This window comes from Calidris pugnax, unplaced genomic scaffold (assembly GCF_001431845.1).
Source record: "Calidris pugnax isolate Ruff unplaced genomic scaffold, ASM143184v1 scaffold246, whole genome shotgun sequence".
Taxonomy (NCBI): Eukaryota; Metazoa; Chordata; class Aves; order Charadriiformes; family Scolopacidae; genus Calidris; species Calidris pugnax.
Window position 1 is genome coordinate 1,189,209 of NW_015090989.1, and position 15,820 is coordinate 1,205,028.

At 40.1% G+C, this 15,820-nt stretch overlaps 1 protein-coding gene across 1 annotated transcript in view; it reads right to left on the minus strand.

Annotated features, from left to right (window-relative positions):
- DMD (dystrophin) overlaps nt 1-15,496 on the minus strand; it is a 1,195,780-nt gene extending 1,180,284 nt beyond the window's left edge. The window contains exon 1 of the mRNA XM_014954058.1: nt 15,385-15,496. Coding sequence (XP_014809544.1) covers nt 15,385-15,481 — 97 coding nt within the window. The 5' untranslated portion in view covers nt 15,482-15,496. The remainder of the gene's footprint in view (nt 1-15,384) is intronic.
- Nucleotides 15,497-15,820: the final 324 nt, after the last annotated feature.

The window sequence follows — 15,820 nt, forward strand, 5'->3', positions numbered from 1 at the left end:
AGTAGCAGAGTTTCCAAGTCTTATTCCTTTCCCTCTTTAGCACAATATTCTAGAAGAAAACAAGAAGGTACAAGATCAGGCAGAAATTCTGTTCATCTAACTAAGACGGATTTCTTCTATGACTGCTGGAAAAGTGAATCACTGGAAACATAAAATGGGCTTAAAGAACATCTCAGGTGGAGTGGATAAAGTCACCTTTGGCTTCTACTGCAGAAGTGGCAATATGCCAAAGTGAAGCACAAACTCAGAGCCACAAGCTTCATTAGCATAAGTAACAGCAGATTAAGCTAAGAAAATATGCCACAATGACCCACAGGTTCCCCAGCTGTACTAAAAATATCTACACAGAAGCGGACAAGTTATCCTCCAAGTGTGGGGAAAAAAGATCGAGGCCTTAGGGAAACTAAATCCAAAGAAGCTGTCTTTCTCTTTTTAAAAAAAAAAGTTTATTGGTAACTTAAAAAAACATAATAAAACAACTACCTGTTTGATAACCTGTTTGCAAGCTTGAAACACAGCTACAGGTTACTGAAAGATTGAATAATATGTTAAGGTAGAGCTGTCTTTGCTGGAGAGAATCCTACTGCAGGGGTAATTCCAGACAGGATGTCAACAAACATGGTAAGGGCTGATGAGGAGGAGGAGATGGTGATTCAGGATATAACAGAGAAGACACAAATCTTAAATAAGTCTAAGGTCTAAGTCATGACTCATTCTCTACAATTACATTAGTAACAGAGTGGGCAGGCTGTAAAGACTGGTCAATGCTACATGAACAGCAAATGCTGCCACACCTACTGAGTATGGCTGGGCAGCAATTGAGACCTTCTGTGTGAGTGCACTTCACATCCACTGGTTATTTTCCAGTTTAAGCATATCTGACAGAGGAGTCAATGTGATACACACAGTTCAAAGAGGCAGCAACATACCTGTCCTGTTTGTTTGTTTTGCGTGGCTTGAATCTAATCTTGCACAACTTCAGGCAGGATGACAGTGGCATGCAAAACAGGTTGATGCGATGCATGAAATATGTGTCACTTTGGCTTTTATCTGAGAGCTTCAACAGCCAAACACTTTCTTTTACATCTCTAGAGAATGATATGCGTTAAATTTAACAAAGAGTACTAACTACTGGCACCTTCTATCTTGAATATTACCTACAAGCATCATAAGAGACAGCACAAAAAGCAAATTAAAAAGGAGTCAAAGTGCAAGGAAGACGTAGTAAATATAAAAAAATAAAATGTGAAAATAATATAATCTGAAAGACAAGAAAAAAATATATTTTCACTTTAAAAATGTCATTAATCATTCATTAATAAAATGAAATCGCAAAATAATTATACCAAAATAAATAACGCTGATTTCATTTAGACATTTTAAGAGGGACCCTTAAACAACTATGTTTGACAAGCCCTAAAAAAGAAAGTGTTCCCGTTTGTTGGCTGACTTTAAACGCATTAGCTGTTGTAACACTGATCACAGAAGACAGAGTCAACTATTCGGATGATTGCAAAAGGATGAAAAATAGTCAAATAAACACCGAACAAGCTGATTTTATCAGTTAAACATCGAACTGGAACCTAAACACACTTTCTGAAACTTTGCAATTGTGACTCCTTTTTCACCTTGCATCTAATGGCAACAAGCTCCAAAGTTCTGCTTTCTCACGGAAGTGCTTTTCAATTTCCCTGGATATATTCTTGTTCTTGCATTTAGGAGAACTGATAAAGGACATAAATATACCTGCCCCATCAAATTTACTATAACATCAGTTCACAGGGAACAAGTCTAGGTATTCCACTGCTAATTTCTATTCATCTTTTGCAACAGGAGATGTAGAAAGTGAACTTACTGCTTCTACCATTTGAGAGGTTACAGCTTGGGATGAAATTTGGGGATGGGTTCAGGGGCTCTTCATCTGTAAACCTCAATCCATTATATGCTCCCAAACAGACCTGAACAGAGAGCACCAGTACCAAACGATACATCTTTTGATGTTCAGACACTAAGCATGAGATGCAAGGCTGCTTCATATAGTTATCTGTAACATTTTCAGCAATCCTATGGATGCGTTTCAGTGTGGCACAGTGTCTCCCCGCCTGGAAACAGTTTCCTGTCAATACTCTTTGTCAGTTCACCTCCCCACATGTACAAACACAGTGTTTCACTGAAGTATAAAATCGGAATTCTGAGAACTGTTCTGATAGACTACATGCAACACTCAGTGTTCAGAAACACAGAATAAAATACTTGAGTAGGTAAAAAGGAAACAATTAATTCTCTTAATTATTTTATTCAAGGTTTTTCTCTCTCCCCCTATCTGCTCTCCTGAGGGGAAAAAGCTCAATCACTCTCATGCTGTTTACTTTCCAGGGTTAACAACGTTTACTTTACTATTAAGCTTCAGATTTGATCTTAAATGGCTGTAAACAGGATTACAAGGAAGGAAATCTTTGAGGGCTTGAATCTTCATTTTTTTTTGCTCTGAGCTGAACACATGCACTATGAGAGCACCATGCTGAGAATCATTCGAAATGCACAGAGACAGCCGTTTTCTAAATAAACACAAAAATGGATCCCTTTGATGTGTTCTTTAGACCTCGGTAACTTTTCCACATGTAACTTTTCTCTCCCTCTGTACTCTTAAGGGACTCAATGTTCTTCAAGCAGTGATTACAAAAAAAACCCTAACAACTGTTTAATTTTAGGTGTGTCTTACCCCACCTTTACTTCTCCTGCCAGGAAAAGAAAACTCTCATTGCTTTAGACCTGTTCTGGCTTAATTAAGTAGGTACTTAAACCCCTACTCTATTCTTGAAATAGCAGTAGTACTAATATTAATTAAGTGTTCGATACTGCAACCTGGTAGGCAATACAATATCAAAAAAGCCCTGAATGAACAGGTCAAAATTTAGGAAACTACACTAACAAAAGAATGTGATTAATGAAATTAATCCTGCTTCATGTATAGATGAGCTTTCCCTTACTGAATTTTCAAGTTCCATAATAACTCACTGCATATTTCTTATGCTGTTCTTGAGCAACAGAGCTCATTACTTACCTAGAAGGAATTGGACTATTCCAGTCTACTTGCAAGTATAATCTGCAAGACAAATGACTTACAGTGCTAAGCATCATGCCAGAGTGTATAAAGAAACATCACAGATCTTATCTAAAAATGCGTCTACAGGGAAGATTAACATTTTATTCTGGTAATGGGGTGGGGTAATTTAATTTCTTTGGTTACAAGGAGAGAAAGTACTGCCAGGCTTCCATAAATACCCTTTGACTGGACTCCAGAAGTAACAGATGAACCCGATCCTTTCTAACCAGTTCGCTGCCTCCTCCCCAACTCCATTTCACTGAAGGTAGGAGAGATATCCAAGAAAAGCCAGATTTCCACGAGTGTCTCCAGTGAACACTGACATCCACCTTGATGTTTAACCCTCTTCTCTAACATACACATAAAGACGACATAAATAACATCTTCCTCACAAATTTGAGAAGAAGCAGGCCAAAACCACTACTGGTCTGCTGTACAATCCAAAGACCAACAAATAAATAAAAATGAATAACACAACTCTGATCTTTATCTGCCTCTGATAAAGAAATCGTCCCTTTACATTTTCAAAGCCCTACAACCCCAATGATTAACACAAGGCTTTCCCATTTTTCAGTGAAATCTTGGAGAGGGACTCTGGCCATTTTCCAGGCAGAAGGGAGCCTGGTGTTGTCACTGTCAATGTCTGGAGCTCAAAGAGCCAACAGTGGGAAACAAAGCTTTTTAATTCCAAGTCACAGGGCTGAAATCAGTAATGAATAAGATAAAATGGTCCCAAGGTAACGCTCCCTGCACATAGTATCTTCTGACCTTTTACTTAACTCCCGAAATAAATCTTTTTAAAAAGTTTAAACAAGTTTGTCTTGAGATATCATTCACACAAGTCTCCAGCTGGGTGCTCCAAAGCCGCTCCTGAACATAACAAACATTCGAACATTCCTCATCCCACTCCCATTCAGTCTTCATGCTTACAACCTTTCTTTTACAGAACAACTCTATTGTTTCAAACTTGGATCATGTTAGCCATGGTGAAAAAGGATCACAGCCTCCAGAATACAACTTGTTATGGTAGACAGCTTTCAACATCCTGCAAATGACAGTTTGCTCTTCCCCCATCTGCTAGCAGCTCAGTAAGACATTTCTTAAAACCTTATCAGCCTGGACACAATATATTTTCTCTTCACTGATTATCTCAGAATGATGAAACAATCCAAACGCTGTAATAGCCTTCACTAGAAACAACAGATAACATCTGTACAACCCAGTGTGTTGTGAAATGCCACAAACACCTATTTGAGTAGTGCGGGTTTTTTCAGGTCATATATTATGAGTACAGCCAATGAAAAATTCTGATAGATGTAATCCCTCTCTGGTACACAAATATATTAGCAAAGCCAAGGCACTTGATGTTTCCCAAATATAATTCCCCATACTCCTGATCTTAGTGCAGGCACACACAATTTATTCAACTATTAATAATGCTATTTTCCTGATGTATTTTCATATGTCTTTTTAGGGTAAGTTCAGGATAAGTGACTCTGGAGTGATTTGCTGTGTCAAACGCAGAGAGGTTTCATTTTACAACCTTTCTTTTTTTAACAAGTATCAGCTGTGGTCCACACCCATCCATTCTAATATCAGTTATCCCTAAAAATTACTAACCTTGAGTCATTACCTCCTGATAGTTTGGAAAGCTTACTTGGAATAATCCTGTCCAACCAAGGGGGTGGGTCAGGTTGACCTACACTCACCCAGCCTCTCTCTCACTCTGTCTCCACCCCAGGATAGGGGAGGAAATAAAATGAAAAAGCTCTTGGGTTGCCAGAAAGACAGAGAGATTAGTTAACCATTACTGTTATGGGCAAAACAGGCTCAACTTAGGAAAAAAAAAAATTAAATTATTGCCAATTAAAGTAGATTTGGATGGTAAGAAACAAAGACAAAAATATTGAAATAACACCAGCTTCCCATGCCCCATTTTTACCCTGGCTCCACTCCACTCCTCCATTTCCAAGTCCTTCCCCATTAGCCCCACCATGAGGGGCACAGGAGGATGAGGAATGGGGGCTGTCACATTAGCTCCTCTCTGAAGCTCCTTCCTTGCCACTCTTTTCCCCTGCTTCAGCATGGGTCCTCCCAGGGGCTGCAGTCTTTAAGGAAGTATCTGCCTCTGTGGGCTCTCCATGGCCTGCAGCTTCCTTTAGGGCACATGCTCCAGTGTGGAGTCCTCCATGGGCTGCAGTATGGTATTTGCTCCACAGTGGTCATCTCTAGAAGCTGCAGAGGAGTCTCTCTCAAGGACCTTGAGCACCTCTTCCCCTTCTTCTTCTCTGACCTTGATCTTCCCCCTGCTGCTTCATAATTTTTTCTCCCTCACTCAATGCTTTTCCCTTTCTTAAATAGGCTTTCCCCGAGGTGCCACAATCTGGCTGAGGGGCTCAGCTGTGCCCAGCAGCAGGTCCATTAGGAGGCCAGCTGGATCTAGCTGTGTCCATTGGAACTGTCCCCTTTTCTCATGAAGGTCAACCTTACAGCCCCTTCCTCCCAGCCTTGCCACCTACACCCAGTGCAGTCACATAGGAAACAGGCATCAGCACCTCTGAAACCTCTCTCTGTGGTTCTTCCTCTGCCTCTCCAGGAGAGTGCTGCCATGGGCAAGGCTAGTGCTTGCCAGTCCCACACCTACACTGGCGGCTTTTCCAGTCTTATCAATGCAGATCAGTCCAGCCATTCTAATATTAGTTTCTTTTTCCTTTAAACTCACTTGAGACAGCTGGGACCAAATAAAATCCCAGATAAAAAAATAAGACTTGCAATTTCAGCACTGATTCACCTCTCCTCAATAGTTTTATTGTGCTTCCAGTATCTCTACAAATCCTGGGGCAAGGTGTTAAACCAGAAAACTATGCTGCAAAACAACCCAAATACCTGGGTTTGTCTCCTGAATTATAATAATGCATACAACTGTTCTGAGGTGGTGGTTCTCTCAGGAAAAAAATTTAAGTCCTGACCCAGCAGATGCCAAACACTACATGCAGCAACCGCAGAGTAAGTTGATGCTCTAAATTGAAGCCTCTGGCTTTCCCACATCTTATGGACTAGTTTGTATTTTGTTTGTATGTTTTTTCTCCCTCTCTTTCATTTTCATGGTTTCTGTTGAAGTACAGGCTGTTAAGGATTCCCGATGACATACCTACCCCTGGCTCTGACAGAAACTACAACAACTACTGTGTGTTCCTCTGTGTTTCCATGGCACCTCAGAATCATCAATGGGTGGTGGGTCTCTGTGTGATACAATTACCATCCAGTGTAAAATTCTCAAGTTGTGTGTTAGTAACAAGAAGGCCACAAAATGCAATCCCATTTCTGTTCAGGGTATGTTACAGCCTCACAGCTGGCCAGGGTTTACAGCCATCACTCTGTGTCTGGTTTTGAGGATACAAACCAGACCCATCATATTAATTATACATCATTCTCTAGAGGACAGAAGTCACTTTCCTCTGTGCTTTGTCAAGTGCCACACACATTGTTGTCACACAATAAACAATAAAATATTCACAATAAAAAATAATAATAAATTAATAAACGTTCTGCTCCCTAGGCTTAAGAAACTATGTGATACACATAGTCCAATAGGGCTGCTTGGACTGCTGGTTATTTGTCAGGTCAGCCAGGTCACATAGAATGGCAGTGATACTACAGAATACTAAATAATACTTTCACTAAGGACTCCTGCAAAATTGATTTGCTTGTTGCCAGAGGAATAATCCTAATTGATACTCTTCAGCAACACACTGTTTCCCTATGGTTATGGGACCTTTATTATCTGCACTAACACTTTGGTTAATGATGATGATTAAAAGTCACAATTAGGCCCATATAGTTTAACGAACAGTGCCTCTAAGAAAAGTGTGGAATTAGGTATTGTGACAGACAATGAGGTATTACCACTTACAGAATTTTTAACTCGCTAAAAGAACTTTAAAGAAATTAAAGTGTAGCTTCTCTGAAGGAAGAAAACCATATCTGACCTTTCACATTCCAAGTGCAGATGACGGCACCAGTTTTTGTTTGCATACAGTGCCAAGTTATATCAAACATTTTGAATTTCCGATTCCTAGTTACATCCTTAAATTAGTAGCCTGAGATCCTCCTCATAACCCTAACTGTCTTAGGATTTCTTTGATCTTGATTCAGGCTGTATCATAACTGATCACTTACCTAATCCTCATTATTTCTGAAGTTTTGAAAAACAACAGAACCGGGGAATAAATATAATTAGTTACTGGGATTTACCAACATCTGTGACATGCTTTTTGTTTTTGGCTTCTGAAGCAACACCTGAAAAGACACATTTAATGACTGGATCAACTGGGCTGGCAATTCATTTCACTGTTTTTGAAGTGTTTTGCCAAGTACAAAATTCATTCATAAGATAAAAATCCCTTGTGCTTTTCAGTACTCTAAAACAAGGCTGCTAAGAAATGAGAAGTCAGTAATTTTATTATTAGTCTTAGTGTCACTACAGACATTAAAACATAAACATCTTAAAATTCTTAATAACCTGAACTTTAATCTTAATTCACTGAATATTTCAATGGCACCAAAAATATTTCACAAAAGCATCCATCCTAAAAGATTCTATCCATTATGGATCAGAAAAATATAGATATACCATTTGCCACATACATGCAGTTATTTAATACCTTTACTTTTCTGCCTGGCTATCAAACCTGATTCAGTCACAATTCAGGGCCTGGAATCATTACTGAAGACAACAGGTTGCATTTTTTTTGGTGTTTGTTGTCCTTATCTCATACCGGACCAAAAGTTAACAAAAAGCAGCAAGGAACTGCAAAGTGAAAAGTTTGGTCTTTGAAAAAACCCTTCATTTAAATAAATAGCTGAATATTCCAGCTTGCTCTTAAGAGTGATGTTTGTACCCAGAGAATATTTATTGAATACCATTTGGGATTATTAGTATCAAATCACAGAAGAGTTTTCCCATTATAAATGGTATTTTGTAATAAGAGGAAATAAAGATGTATTGAATATAAGCATACTGCGGGAATGTATAATTTCACTGACTGACTGACTGAATTTCTAGAGTTGGAAGGGACCATAGAGTTCATCTAGTCCAACTCCCCTGCTGAAGCAGGATTGCCTAGAGCTAGAGCATGTTACTCAGGACTGCATCCAGGCGGGTTTTGAAAATCTCCAAAGAAGGGGACTCCACAACCTCCCTGGGCAGCCTGTTCCAGGGCTCTGTCACCCTCACCGTGAAGAAGTTTCTCCTCATATTTGAGTGGAACCTCTTATGTTCCAACTTGTGCCCGTTGCCCCTCGTCCTCTCAGTGGGAACCACTGAAAAGAGTCTGGCTCCCTCCTCCTTCAACCCTCCCTTGAGATACTTGTAGGCGTTGATAAGGTCTCCCCTCAGCCTTCTCTTCTCCAGACTAAAGAGTCCCAGCTCTCTCAGTCTCTCCTCATAAGGGAGATGCTCCAATCCTTGAATCATCTTTGTAGCCCTACGCTGGACTCTTTCTAGTAGTTCCCTGTCCCTCTTGAACTGGGGAGCCCAGAACTGGACACAGTACTCCAGTTGTGGCCTCACCAGTGCAGAGTAGAGGGGGAGAATGACTTCCCTTGACCTGCTGGCTACACTCTTCCCTATACAACCCAAGATACCATTGGCCTTCCTGGCCGCAAGAGCACACTGTTTACTCATTGTCATTTTACTGTCCACCAGGACCCCTAGATCTTTCTCTTCAGTAGTTGCCTCTAGCGGGTCCACCCCTAACCTATACTGGTACCTGACATTTTTCTTCCCCAGGTGCAGGACCCTACACTTTTCCCTGTTGAACCTCATGAGGTTCTTCTTTGCCCAGCCCTCTAGCCTGTCCAAGTCTCGCTGGATGGCAGCACAGCCCTCCGGGGTGTCAGCCACTCCTCCCAGTTTGGTATCATCAGCAAACTTGCTGAGGATACACTCTGTCCCCTCGTCCAGGTCACTGATGAATATATTAAACAGCACGGGTCCAAGTATTGACCCCTGGGGGACTCCACTGGTTACAGGCTTCCAACTTGAACCTGCTCCATTAATAATTACCCTTTGGGTCCTGTCGCACAGCCAGTTCTCAATCCACCTCACTGTCCCCTCATCCAGCCCATACTGCCTCAGTTTCCCAATGAGGATGTTATGGGAGACAGTGTCAAAAGCCTTGCTGAAGTCAAGGTAGATGACATCTGCTGCCCTCCCCTCATCCAACCAACCAGTTATGGCATCATAGAAGGCTATCAGATTGGTCATACATGATTTACCCTTGGTAAACCCGTGTTGCCCACTTCCAATAACCCCCCACTCTTCAACTTGTTTGGAGATGACATCTAGAATGAGTCTCTCCATCACCTTCCCAGGGACAGAGGTGAGACTAACTGGTCTGTAGTTCCCAGGGTCCTCCTTCTTGCCCTGGTTTTACTAAATAAAAAATAATAAAAAAAAGACAAAATGATGAACCTTTTCCCAACATCTTTGCTTGATTTTTTGCAAAAACATATGTGACCCGCATAATGGCTACATAAAAATAACAGGCTGCTCATAAAAAGAAAGTCTAGAGAAAACAGCATGTGGTGGTTTTATTTAGTGTGGCTTTTAAGTTTCAGAGAAACAGATCAATATAAGTGATCAGGAGCGAATGCTAAAAGAAGTTGACCCCATGAAAGAAATTCAGCATGCTCTTTATTCCTAAGCATCAGAAGGACACAGAAAGAGGAGAAGGTGAAACTAGAAATTGATTAAGAAAACACAAGTTTCTAGTAGCTTAGTTTTGGTTCAAATTTTGCTTTACCTTTTTCTGATCTACCTTTTTTCCCCAGTTGTGACAAGTCACGGGCAGGAGCGAGGGAGGGAAGAAGGGAAGAAGGAGTGTGGAGGTCAAAAAAAAAAAAAGAAAGAAAAAAGAAGAGTCTTTGTCAGCATTGCTCAGAAACAAAAAGTCTCTCTTTGACCATTTCACAATCCTTAGTTTCTGTAACATCAAGCAAGTGAGACTACTGGTTGCACTATGTGCAATATCATTAGGGATATGTAAATGAAAGAAACACCTTGTAAAGAACAGATGTAAAACACTGAGCTAGGTAACTCAAGGAGACTAATGAAAAACACTATGTGCCTAATCTTGATTTACTCTTCTAATATTCCTTTTTTAAGACTAAGATCTATTCTAAAGATAACAAAAACTAAAGAAACTGCAATGCAGAGGGAGGTTCCTGATTTTTGTAAACAGGAAAACCTTGCATCCTTATTCTAATCCTCAGATCATAAGTGAAAATTAAAAAAAAAAAAATTCAAGCAAAACTATTATAACTTGATGTTTTTCCCATTTCTGGTAGAGCTTTAATCTCCCTCCTTTCAGGTCTCTGTTTCAGCTCTCCCTCTTTCATGACTGCATCACAGGGTCTGCCACAACCAGGATATTTCTGCAAGAACTCCGCAACAACTGTGTTACAACCCCAGTTCTGCAGGGTATTATGTGGACACTTTGAAGCTAGTGGCACAGAACAGAGAAGATGCAAGACGGCTTGTACCTTGTAGTTTAAGGAGGAGATGGGCTGTATCCACCCGCTGTGACATGCAGCACAGCAGCAAGCTGAAGGCTTTCTTGTTATTTCCAATTGGAATGCAATAATTCCAATTGGAATTTCACCGGAATGAGAAGAGGAAACAAGCCTTCAGAAAATCTTCACACTTTTTTCTGGGTATCTTTACTGACCAAAGTCCAGCAACTGTTAAGATAGATGGGTCTTTCCTCTGCCCTTCACTCCTTTCAGCATCATGCAGAAAGTTAACATGGTGCTTAGCAACAACCAGCAGCTTCTGGAAATCTCAGCATTTCCTATGGAGATTAGAACTGTATGATTTCAGGGATGGGTGGTTTAATCCTCTGTGAACAAAATAACCCAATTCTGGGATGGGGAGAAAGGATAACCTTTATTATGAAATACAATCCTCCCAAATTGTTATCAATTTTAATTCTGCTACAAAGTAAAAATAAATAAAATACACACAGAGTTTGAGCTCTGGCTCTTGAAGGACAAAAATATTTCCTTCTTTGCAAATAGACTTAATTTATTACTACATTGTGATTAGATGTAATATTTTTGGGGGGAAGGCATTTGGCAGTTTATAACCAGATGCTCAGCAATATCCCTTGGACAAGCTTGACTCCAACATGTGCCTTTCCTCATGCACTTTTTGCAAGGTGATTACCATCCATTCATCAAATGGCTGTCTCATGGACCATCTGAACCCCTTCCCCCATTCCCCACCTTACATGCCATTTTTCCGTTTCCTGCCCTTCTCCACATGCCAGTGGATTTTAGTGATGGAGAGAAGGAGTACATCTCCTTTTTCTCCTGGCTCAGCTTTTCACCACCCTTGCCTGAGAAAGTCAGACACTTCCCCACACCTTGGTTATTTCTAAACTAGAATTTCCACCTTGTTCAGCAGAAACCACAAGCTGAGTGAAGCAGCAGCTGACCACCATCAGAAACCCAAGAGCTACTGCACTACACGCGTCTTCTTGTTGTCAGAAGGAACATTCATAACATGTCAGGATGAGCTCATTGAAAGCAAGAGGTCCTAGGGTGCCAGTGGACAAAACTGTACAGGAAGCAAATGTGGAAGTAACAACACCCTAGCTCATTTCAAAGGCCTTGTTTTTGGTTAAAACTACCCATTTGAAAAAGAATAAATTAATCAGGGCCTATATCCTCAATAAAATACTGAATGATCTTGTAAAGCTAATAAATTTCATCTCCACCATAGCTGATCTTCTCACATGCTTGTGCTGTTGAACACCAACTGTGTAGCTTGTAATCAAAAAGGTCTCTTCAGGTCGACAATGCAGCACGGCTTTCTTGCAAGGCTACTCCAACAAGCAATAGGTCCAAGCACAACTTGGTTTTCTCTACTGCCTTTTCAGGACGACTCTAACTTACAAGTCCAGCTCACTACTAAAATTTTCAGTTTCTACAGACAATGTTCAAAAAGGCTAATCTCCAGCCTTCTAAACTTTGTAACTCCTGGAGTGTCCGGCAGCTGTCACTTCCCTCCTGGGTAAGTTTTCCCCACTGCCTTGATCGTCTCCCTACCCCAATTCCCTTTTACTGCAGTAACAACAAGATAATGACTGAATTTGCAAGTGCTGCACTCAACAGATGTTTATGACTATTATCATTGCTCTGCCAGACTGGTCTACAGCTCGTATTTTTAATGTCTATTTTTGCCTGTCCCTTTCCCTGTACTCATCTCACACTTCTTATTTATTTCCTGGCTTTTCCTCTTCAGTTCATGTACCTAAGTATCAGCATAGAACCTGATTTCTCTTTCTTCTTTGCCGAATGAATATATACACTATATCTTTGGTACATATCTGTAAATCTGTCTGGAAGTAAGTGTATTTTTCTTGTGTTGTCACACTTACTAACACTACAGAATTCTTATCCTTGACTGGGGTTAATAACCAGAATCAGGTGAAGGAGCACACACAACCAGCTTCCACCTCATCCAATAAATAACCCTGATATTTTTATTAATTGTGACTCGCCAACACGTGAGTGACACCTTCCTGTGCCCTTGCACCCTTCCAAGCACAGATTTGAAAACATCAGTCCATATCTAAAGTGAAAAATGTCAGCTCTATAAATTAAATCAGGAAGACAGAATGGAAATAATATTTATATGTAAGGATGAGAGAAAATCTATGTGCATCGGGAGGCTAAAGTAAGACAGACACACAATTGGATATCTGCATGTATCTACAGTGGAAACATCTGCTGGCTCTTATTGCTGCTTCTCTCCTCTTTTCTTCTACTTCCGTTCTTTTGCTTCCAGCCCTCTTTGTTGAATGTAGATCCTTTTTTCCTATTATTATTTTTCATCTTTGATTACGAGCTTGTAAAATAATGAAAGGAAAGGAAAATGGAAAAAATTGCTTTCTTTAGCCCCACCAGATCTAGAATTTCATGGCCAAGGTCCAACTCAATGCTTAACATTTTAAATTATTATTTTTAATAACATTCATTATATACAGGGGCTTGTTCATTAGACGGGCCTGTATTACCGTAGCTCTATTTATAACCAACAGCTAGCTCCACCTAGTGTCATTTTCATTCATCAACGAAACAGAAAGCTAAAGCCAAATACTGTAGATAAAACAGAAGAAACTATAAAATCACTTGACAGCTGGATGATGCCCACAGACAGCATGCAGTTATGATTACCAGCCTCACAAGAAGACCATTTTAAGTAACTACTGTATGATGATAGCCAGCCAGTACTCTTGAGACAAGCAGTGACTAGCAGCTTCAGGAGTATAAATATAATACATGCAATATAAAAGAGTTTTATTGCTACCCTGAAAAGTTAAATGGCACTTAAGCTGTTTATATAGGTTATTCTCTCTGTGATTTCATCATCAACAACAAGGACAAATTATCTTTAAGTTTAATAGAACTTCTCTGAAAGAGAATAACAATAATTTTTTTTTTTATCGTCATCAAAACTACAGAACTATTTTTGGCTACACAAACCCCATAGCAATCCTGTCCGTTAAAAAGTACATCTCCCCCTCCCAGCAGTTACAGAATAATTTAAAATACCTCTCAGAGGTGATCAAAGCAGGGAAATGCCCAAACTAGCTAGCAGTATATCAGTTTTACTGATCTTTACCTTCAAACTTTCTAAAGGCTGGCTCACTGCTGTGTATCTAGAAACATCTATCTTTCTAAAACTGCTACAGCTTTAGTCAGCAACATTTAGTGTTTAATAGCCTGATCCTCTTTTGTCAAGACTACATAGAGTACAGTCAGCAAAGTCATTTAAAATGAAGTCAGAAAAGCAAATATCCAGTATGACATGAGATTTCTTAATCATCACCTCGGAAAAAATGATAGACCTGATGAATAAGGGAGTTTACATTGAAAGAAAGCATTTTTTAAGGCAAAATAATCCAAATAATTTAACACAATCATATCCTGTGGGCTATCAAGCAGTGTTTGTATGTTTGCTGGACCTCTGAAGAGGAAAGAAAGAGAGGTCCTACCTTACATTTAGAAAACACCACTTTTACTTCTTAGACCCAGGGCAACCCACTCCGATCGAGCTGACGTCTGCTTTTAAACCTGTTCAAATCACCTGTTCGGAGCTGCTTAGCGGTTTCACCCTAGTGGTGATAAAATATATTTCAATATGTACAGTATACATTTAATGACTGCTCACCATGACAGAGAGGAAGTATATAGGTTGAGGGGTTGGGGGTGGAAGGCGCACAGGAGGAAGGAACATACATTAAGATGATACATACAGCAAAGCATGCACCTTTAAATTTTTCTCAAACTTTCTCAAAATAGTCAGTTGAAAGTTATGCTTGTGACTCATCTACTTTAAAGTAGTCACAGCTAAATCAAATGATTATATGAAAACCTCACTGCAACACAGAATATGAATTTAATAAAATGCACACAAAAATACTCTCTGACGTTTCAAAAATAAGAGAATACTCCAGTTCTCAATAATTTAGCAGTTACTGTCATTTCTCATTAACAGCTTTCAAAATCCTATCTGAAACAAGCTGATACAGAGAAATTAAGAGCAGTAATCAAGCGAGAAATGATAGACCAGCTGGGTAGGCATCAAGTTGGCAAAACGTGAATACAGTTCAATAGCTGAAACAGATGCCGGAGTTGTTGAGAAACCCTGCAGGAGATATTGATGTATTTTCTTTATATAATACCGAACAACGGAATAAATGTCAAGAGCTAAAAACTGATGGGGAATAAAACCTGTCGGAAAAACTAACTGTAAAGCAGAGACCTGCAATAATGTCTTTTTATTATACCAAAAGCATTCAGTACATGCATCTCCATCTCCTCGGGATTCCTGAATATGCCAATACATCAGTCAGAGCTTGCTAGTGAATCGGAGGGAACCTTTCCCCGTCTTGTTTCACATTTGTTTGTTTCTATCTACCTGAGGCTTCACAGACTTAGAAAAATACTTTATTCTTCAGCCTCATCCTACCACAACACTCTCTTTCAAGCAAGCGATTCCCCGAGCTTGGAAGCGAGCAGGCAAGAAAGGGTAACACAAACACAAATGAAACTGCAAAATCCATTCTGCACAAGGAATGTTGTTTTCAGAGTTTCAAGACCTCAGCAACAAATCCTCTGCCATCAGCGGCAGCTCGTTCTAGCATATGCTTTGTCATGGTCAGTTTCTAATTACATTCATAATGATGCAATAGCTTTGATAATCCTACCTTCCATGCCAGCTGCTTTTCTTGTCACTCCATCATGCCAATAAGTTGGCTGCCGTAACAAATCAAGATAGTGCAAAACAGCATCTTTCCCCTGCATCTGTCATCTTCCTGAAAGCATTCTATTACTGCCGACTGCTGGGAACCAGAAAGTCTATTTGAATTCCAGCAGCTCCCCTTTCGCATGATTCAAGTTAGGTTAGGTGGGCATGCCTAACATGATTCTCTCCATCATTTATTATGCAGCTGCTACACCGTCGGTGTGGTAACCACTCTGACTTTATCTGATACGTCAGTCTTGCAAACCTCTACCTCCGTGCAAACACACGAGCCCCAGAAGCATCTTGCATTTAATGAGCATTCTCCCTGCCTAAAGAGAGTGCATCTGCAAATCTGTTTCAAATCCTGCTGCTCGCATTGTCCTCTAAGGCTGATGCAA